At 31.4% G+C, this 8,076-nt stretch overlaps 1 protein-coding gene across 1 annotated transcript; it reads left to right on the top strand.

The window, feature by feature from the left end:
• Window positions 1–540: 540 nt before the first annotated feature.
• On the top strand, window positions 541–3,180 carry LOC133038276 (uncharacterized). Its single transcript, XM_061116371.1, has 3 exons — window positions 541–905; window positions 1,164–2,331; window positions 2,743–3,180. Exons 1-3 carry the CDS (start codon window positions 541–543, stop codon window positions 3,178–3,180), a joined length of 1,971 nt encoding a protein of 656 aa, XP_060972354.1.
• The last annotated feature ends 4,896 nt before the right edge of the window (window positions 3,181–8,076 follow it).

Genomic DNA, 8,076 nt, shown 5'->3' with positions numbered 1-8,076 from the left:
TGATTAATACATGAGGGGAGGGAGATCTCTCTTCCTCAAATGGATAGGTTTTTGTGTTGGAATGTAAGGGGGATTAATAACCAGTAAAAGCACAATGAGATCAAGCAATTGATCTTCTCGAAGAAAGCTGAGTTCGTTAGTTTCCTAGAAACTAAGGTTCAAAACAAGAATATGGGAACCTTATATACTAGTCTTTTTAAAGTTTGGTGCTTTACAAACAATAATCCTTGGTTGGATAAAGGAAGAATAATAGTTGCTTGGAAGCCTAGTGTATATTCAGTAGATATCAGATATTGCTCTAGCCAATGAATACATAGTTATGTTCAATCACAGTAGCAAGTAGGGAAGTTTTTTGTGTCCTTAATCTATGCTTTTAATGATCAAAAGAAAAGAGATGAATTGTGGGCTGAGCTAGAACAATTGGCACAGAATATAGATGAGCCATGGATAATGATGGGGGATTTTAATGAGATAATGAATGCTAATGAAAGAATTGGAAAAAGAGCTCATAGATTCCCATCTCGGAGATTTTGAGACAGTATGGAGAATTGCAAGATGGCAGATTTGAAATATTCAGGTTCTTTTTTCACTTGGAACAATAAACAAAAGCCAGAGGAGAGAATATTTTCCACGATTGATCGAGCTATGGTCAATACACATTGGATAAATGTCTTTCCCAGTTCTGAAGTTGTATTCTTACCTGAGTTAAGTTTCGATCATAGCCCTATCTTGGTGACTATTTATGAAGATAGAAGCTATGGAAAAAAACCGTTCAGGTACTATAACATGTGGAAAATGGCTCCTGATTATGACAAGCTAGTGACTAAGTCTTGGAAAGAAGAAAACAGGGGGTCAAAAATGTTTTGCACTATCCAAAAACTGAGAAGGTTGAAGGCTGTGTTGAAGTAGATTGATCAGGCAGGTTTCTCAGAGATACACAAGACAAAGATCACAACAAGAGCATAATTGGCTGAGTTGCAAGCTAAACTGAGTCAAGAGCCACATAATAAAGAATTGATGGAACAAGATTAGGTGGTAAGGAAAAAATATGCTGAGATCAGTAAGGCCTTTGCCAGCTTCATGTCTTAAAAAGCTAAAATAAGTTGGGCAAAATTTGGTGATGAGAATTCCCACATTTTTCATGCTTCTCTAAAATTGAGAAGACTCCAAAATAGGATTTTCTCGATTGAAGATGAGCATGGAAATTGGTGTGATTCTCCTGATAAAGTTCAACATGCTTTCCTTGAGTATTACCAAAAATTACTAGGTTCTACTACACCAGCAAGAAGGAAGGTTTTTCAATCAGTAGTGGATCTTGGACCCAAAGTTACAGATTGCCATAGGGAGATACTACTTGTTGATTACACATCCAAGGAAGTGGAAGTGGCTGTATTTTCCATTGATAGGGATAAAGCACCTGGACTTGATGGTTATGGGAGTGCATTCTTCCAAGATAATTGGGATTTAGTGGGACCTGACATAGTGGAGGCTGTTATTTCTTTCTCAAATTCTGGAAAGATTTCAAAAGAGATAAACACAACTACTATCACACTAATTCCCAAAACTACATGTCCCAAAAGTGTTGTGGATTTCAGACCCATCTCATGTTGCAATGTTGTGTATGAGATAGCAACCAAGGTGATCTACAATAGACTGAGGAAGATACTTCCTGATCTTATTGCAGAAAACCAAGGAGGATTTGTACATGGGAGATTCATTGCTCACAATGTGTTAGTGTGTCAAGACTTGGTGAGACTGTATGGGAGAAAAAACTGTAAACCAAATTGCATGATCAAGATATACTTGAGGAAGGCTTATAATACTATAGAATGGGAGTTCTTGGAAGAGATGATGACTGCTCTAGGTTTCCCTGGTAAGTTCATAAATCTTATTATGGAATGCATTAGTACCCCTAAATTCTCCTTACTATTGAATGGCTCTATTTGTGGGTTCTTTAATGCAAAGAGAGGGTTAAGACAAAGTGATCCGATGTCTCCCTTCCCCTTTGTGTCAGGAATGGAATACTTATCCAGATTCTTCACCAAAGTGGGAGAATGGCCAGGTTTTAAATTCCATGACATATGTGCCTTCTTAAAGTTGAATCACATGCGTTTTGCTGATGATTTATTAGTTTTCTGCAATGGAGACTTTATTTCTGTGATGCTGCTACTAAAAGGACTTAAGTTGTTCTCAACTTCATCTGGTTTGTTGCCAAATGAACAAAAAACAACCATTTATTGTCCAGGAATGCCTGAATCTGAAGTCTCCAGGATCCTTGAGGCATCTAATTTTACAAGGAGCTCATTACCATTTAGATACCTTGGTATCCATGTTTGTTGAAAGAAGATATCTCGGACTGAATGCCAAAGTCTGCTGGAAAAGATGACAAGTAGAATTCGAATGTGGAGTACAAGGAACTTATCTTATATGGATAGAGTAACCTTAATCAATTCAATTTTGCTAGCTATACATACATATTGGGCACATATTTTTATTCTACCAAAGAAGCTCTTGAAAGATATAGAAGCAACTTGTCGATCCTTTCTTTGGAAAGGCACTTAAGAAGGGACAGGCCCTGGTTTAGTGGCCTAGGATTCAGTATGCAGACCTAAAGCAACAGGAGGTTTAGGCTTTCAAAATGTACATCATTGGAATGTAGCAGCTTTGGGGAGATATGTTTGGGACATAGCTAGTAAAAAATATTGTCTCTTTGTCAAATGGATACACAATGTGTATCTGAAGGAGCAGGATTGGTGGAGTTATGTAACTCCATTGGATTGCAGCTGGGCATGGAAAAAGATAGTTGCTGTCAAGAATAAGATTAAGCAAAGGGTAGACATGAATGGCTTTGTGATGCAGAAATATAAGATCCAACAGGGGTACCATTTGTTATTTTCTGAATATGAGAAATTGCCTTGGAGTAATCTAGTTTGGGATAGACTCATTATTCCTAAGCATAGGTTCATTCTTTGGTTGGTGCTTTGGGAAAGACTGAACATGAAAGAGAGAATCAGCAAGTACACTCATAACATGGATTCAAAATGTTTATCGTGTGGAAAAAAAGATGAATCCATAGACCACCTATTTTTTGAGTGTGACTATAGCAGGAAATGTCTACAAGAGATAAAACAGTTTCTGCAATGGAACACACCAGCAACAAACATTAAGCAGCTGCTATAAGCATGTCACAACACGAAGAGGTTCTCTGCAACAAGGAAAAGTATGGTGAAAACTGTTCTTGCAAGTCTTGTGTATTACATATGGAAGGCTAGGAATGAAGTACTATGGAATCAACAAGTGTGGCTCATTAATACTACGGTGAAAAAATCTCAACAAATGAGCAAGCTGGGAATTAAGGGGCTGCTGCCCAAGAAGGCCAAGGTTGAAGATAAAACATGGATTCTGATGGTGTGATTTTGTAAAAAGGCTAAGTTGTAAGTATAAATTTGTTAGCAAAATGTAAAGATTAGTGATGTAAAAGGTTTGTTTGGAGCAATAAAAATTCTTATTCATAAAAAAAAAACAAAAATAATTAATAAATTACCTGTAACCTAATACTAATTTGATTTTATTTATTTTTTTATAAATAAAAAAAATATTTAAAAATATTAGTTGTAAAAAATATCTTATTAAATATTTTAATTAAAAAATTAATTTATTTTAAATATATAATTAATTATAATTATTTTGAGTCTACAAGAAATTTTTACTTGTTAGTAACCTGTTATAGCAGGTCACAAAAAATATAACTATCATATTTACATTTTTAATATAATCATTGAATAGTCCCCCAAGAATATATATATATATATATAATAGATACTATAATTGTTAACGTAGATTTTTGTTAACCAAAATAAATAGCCTTTTTGCAATAAATGTATATACTACAGAATTATATGCGTATTTATTGAACACCAGATATTTTTACGTGGTTTTGTAGTTAAGATCTACATACTCCACGAGTCCTTATTATTAGGGATATTTTTGAATGCAGAATACAATAATAATTTTTGAATAAGTAATCTTTTGTTAACGCAGATTTTCATTAACAAAAAATAAATAGCCTTTTAGTAATAAATTATCTACAAAAAATAATAAGTAAGTATTGATAGAATAACTCCAGATATTTTAACGTGGTTTTGTAGTTAAAATCTACATACTCCATAAGTTCTTATTATTAGGGATATTTTTAAGTACAAAATACAATATCTGATTTTGAATGCTCTCAAATTTTGCCATCCGTTTTCTCATGGAATCTGCCCCAATTTATAGGATTATAAATTGATTGTTATCCTTTTTGGGGATTGATTTAAATATAAATATTCATGAAATGTGGACAATCCCCACATTTCATTTAAATCACACGTGGGATAATATTTAATAACTATCCAACCGCTCTTTAGCTTTATCCTTTAGATGGTTATTGCTGACATGGACGGTTATTTCTTCTCTGATTCGAGTTATCTTCTTTGTCCATCTTGAAAAGAAAAAATACTAAGTGTTGGGAAGTAGTCTGTCTCGTTATATTTGCTAGGTTTTATGCCCTAAATAAAACTCTTTACAATCTGATTAGTTATCAATATAAGAAATTTGAAGTGATTGATGTTTGCATGAATTTTACATGCTAATGGTTTAATATGTTTAATATGTTTATTACATTCATACACACAAAATCAGTTAAATCCAGATCATATGTTTATTCACAATTACAGTATCGTCAACACAGTGGAATGTGATTGTGATCATATGAATCAAAAGTTTTGGTCCCTGTTTCATCAGTGTTATTGGATTTACACTGATGTGATAATCAGCGATGATGTGTACTTACACTTGGAGTAAGTGTTATGTTCTTTCCAGGACATTAGTAAAGTATACTAGTTTCGAATGTATGGAGTATACATTGGACTGGACCGATATTGCAACTAAGTTAAGATATTACAAACTTACCGTTATACATATCTTTCCAAGTCAATATCAGTAGTTGATCTTAAGATTGAAAAGAATCTAAATCCTGATATGCTTAGGCTCAACTCAGGAGTGCTATTCATGTTCTTAGATTTATTAGTTAAGCCTACTTTCGGGTCAGGGTGATACGTATATTTTGGGAACATGATAGTATGATTGAGTGGGAGTGCTGAACATAAATATGGAATCTATAGCTTCTACTGGTGTATAGAAGTTAACTGATGATTCCCTTCGAGCTTAGCAAATAGAAGTAAATGGATGAGCTCTTGTTTAACTGACTAATTATTAGATCACTAAACACCATTTACAGGTAGCTAAGTGTTTTAAGGGGCAAAATACATTGAGGGGTGAGAACGGTAAAGAAATCCCATCTCGATGTAAATCATCTATATAGAGGATCTTTAAATCACAATAAGATTATAACAATGGTTAAATGAGATAGTATATTGGTATCGTGAAACATACAATATGCTCTATATAAGTCTGAGAGTGCAATTCTAAGTTCTAAGAGTGGATTCAACGAAGAATTAATAAGTAGGAATTTACTTGGTAAATTTGGTTCACTTATTGGAAGCTCAGCATATAGATCCATGGTCCCCATTCTAGTTGAGAACATTCTGCTTGTAAGACTCATTAATTGATTCGTGATTGATCAATTATAATTCTAAACTTAGACTATGTCTAATTTTATGAATTTTCACTAAGCAGGGGTGAAATCGTAAGGAAAAGAGTTTTCTAGGTTTATTTATTTATCAATAGACTTTATATGTCTAATTAATAATTAAATTAAATGACAATATTATTTAATAATGTATTTTAATTATTAAATAATTAGTTTGGGCATTTAAAAGGTTAGAATTGGAAAATTGGCATTTTTGAGAAAATAGAGATAAAATTTGATAAAATTGCAAAATTAAGTAAGGCCCAATAACACCATATGGCCGGCCACTTAATGATGATTTTTCAAATTATTATTTTCATTATTTTAATGCCAAATAAATCCTAACCTAAACCTAGTAGTTGCCTATAAATAGAAAGTGATGGCTCAGTCAAAATATAAGTTTTTCAGATCAACTTTCTGACAGAAATTTCAATCTTCAGAAAAACTGAGCCTTCCCTCACTCTCTACCTTGGCCGAAATACCTCTCTCTCTTTTCCCTTCATCTTTTTCGTGACCCTAGTGAAAGAGTAAGTGCCCACACACAACAAGCAGTAACTCAATCATAGATTGGAAGACTGTGAAGGATCAAAACTTGAAGAAGAAGGAGATTCGGGCTCAGATCTTGATTATACTCTGCTACAGAAAGGAATCAAGGGTTAGAGATCTGAGTGGAAGGAGACATTTATTCCGCTGCATCAATGTAAGGTTTTCTTAACTTTATATGTGTTTATTTTATCGTTTTAGAAAATTCATATTTAGGATGTTAATAAACATACTTGTGAGTAGATCTAAGATCCTGGTAAAATAATTCCCAACAACTGGCCTCAGAGCCATGGTAATTGATTTACTTACATGTAATTTGGACTTTAAAACGATTGTTTGTATGTTCTTTGGATGGTATCATGTTGTATTGAGTGTTATTTGATGATTGATTGATGATTGTGAAATTTTCGTGAAAAATAATTGTTATTTCGGTTCTGGAATTATTTTTATTGGATAGTATGGAAAAAATTAAGCAAGTTAGCCTTTTACAGAACTCAATTTGGATATTATTTGAATTAGTTATGATTTTTTGAAGATTTGACAAAATCGGAAATTTGTCTTGATAGTTTCCATGATCGCAGAACTGTCCGTACAGTTTCGAATTTTTTCAATTTTCTTCAATTTTTCATACTTTTTCATGGAATTAACTTCCAATTTATTGTATGGTTTTATATATATACTATTACTATTCCTAATTCAATTCTAATTATCATTTTGAATTAATTTAATTTTTTTTTAATTTAATTCAAGATATTAGTGTAATTTGAATTTGAATAGAATTAGTATTTATCTTTTTGCTTAAAAATCTATCTTATTTTTAAATTTGATTATATTTTTTTAAATTTAAGGTCAGATTTTTTAAGATATTTATAATATCTTATCTTTTAAGATATTTATAATATCTTTTTAAGATATTTATAATATCTTTTAAGATATTTAAAAATATCTTATCTTTTAAGATATTTTAAAAATATCTTATCTTTTTAAGATTTTTTAATTAAATCTTTTTAGATATTTTGACCTTATTTAAATTTAAAATAAGATATTTATAATCATGTAATTTTAAATAGATGTAAGATATTTTGCTAACTTTTAAATTTTGTTATTTTATTTATTTAAATTAAATTTAAAATCTGAAAAGATATTTTTTTTATCTTTTCTAATTTTTATTTTTAAAATAACATTTAATATTTAAAAGTAGTTAGTTATTTTTGAAATGATATTTAGGTTGGTTGAAACCTAATTTTTTCAAAATAGTAGGTTTAATTTTAAATATTTTTTTTAAAATAATTTTGAAATTTAAATTTATTTCATTTTCGAAATTAATTAATTTTTTTTTTATTTTTCTAAATTAATTAATTTTTTTTTTTAATTATTTATTTTTCGAAATTATTTATTTAAAATTAAATAAATCCTACTTCCAACTATCCAGCTAACCTTGTTGCAGGAGTATGTGTTTTTAGCTTGTGTGTAAGTTTTAAAAACCTATTATTATTTGATTGCAAATAGCCATGGTTACTTTTTGCCAGATCTAATGATCTGATGGCTCCCTTGGTCAAGTTAATAATTCGTAACAGGTAAATTTTACAATCTTTTTTCATCTGTGTATGACCTAGCAACATGATAGGATCCATCCAAAGTGTGCCTGTGTGAGCCTATGTGTTTATTTTATTATATAGATACATATAGGTTGTTGCTAAATAAAATGTCACACCATGATAGATTTTATTTAGGTCCATTTAGTTTTTGGACCTATTCAATTAATAACAGTTATTCATTTTAAGGTTAAATTCCTCTCTTTTGGGCCTTGTGTGAGAGTTGGGTGCCATAGAAGTGGGTACGACATACTGAACCCAGCACCCCCTCACATGAACTACCCCAATTGTGAAGGCCCATTTGCCTGA

This window comes from Cannabis sativa, chromosome 5 (assembly GCF_029168945.1).
Source record: "Cannabis sativa cultivar Pink pepper isolate KNU-18-1 chromosome 5, ASM2916894v1, whole genome shotgun sequence".
In the NCBI taxonomy this organism is placed as follows: domain Eukaryota; kingdom Viridiplantae; phylum Streptophyta; class Magnoliopsida; order Rosales; family Cannabaceae; genus Cannabis; species Cannabis sativa.
The sequence above is the reverse complement of the archived record's forward strand: the minus strand, read 5'-3'. Positions and strand labels throughout refer to the sequence as shown.

Excerpts from the sequence above, each read along its gene's own strand:
- LOC133038276 (XM_061116371.1), top strand. The coding sequence starts at position 541 with ATGGAGAATTGCAAGATGGCAGATTTGAAATATTCAGGTTCTTTTTTC. Across the intron at positions 906-1,163 it reads AGGTTGAAGGCTGTGTTGAA|ACTCCAAAATAGGATTTTCT; the intron begins GTAGATTGATCA and ends AAAATTGAGAAG. Across the intron at positions 2,332-2,742 it reads TTAGATACCTTGGTATCCAT|GAGCAGGATTGGTGGAGTTA; the intron begins GTTTGTTGAAAG and ends GTGTATCTGAAG.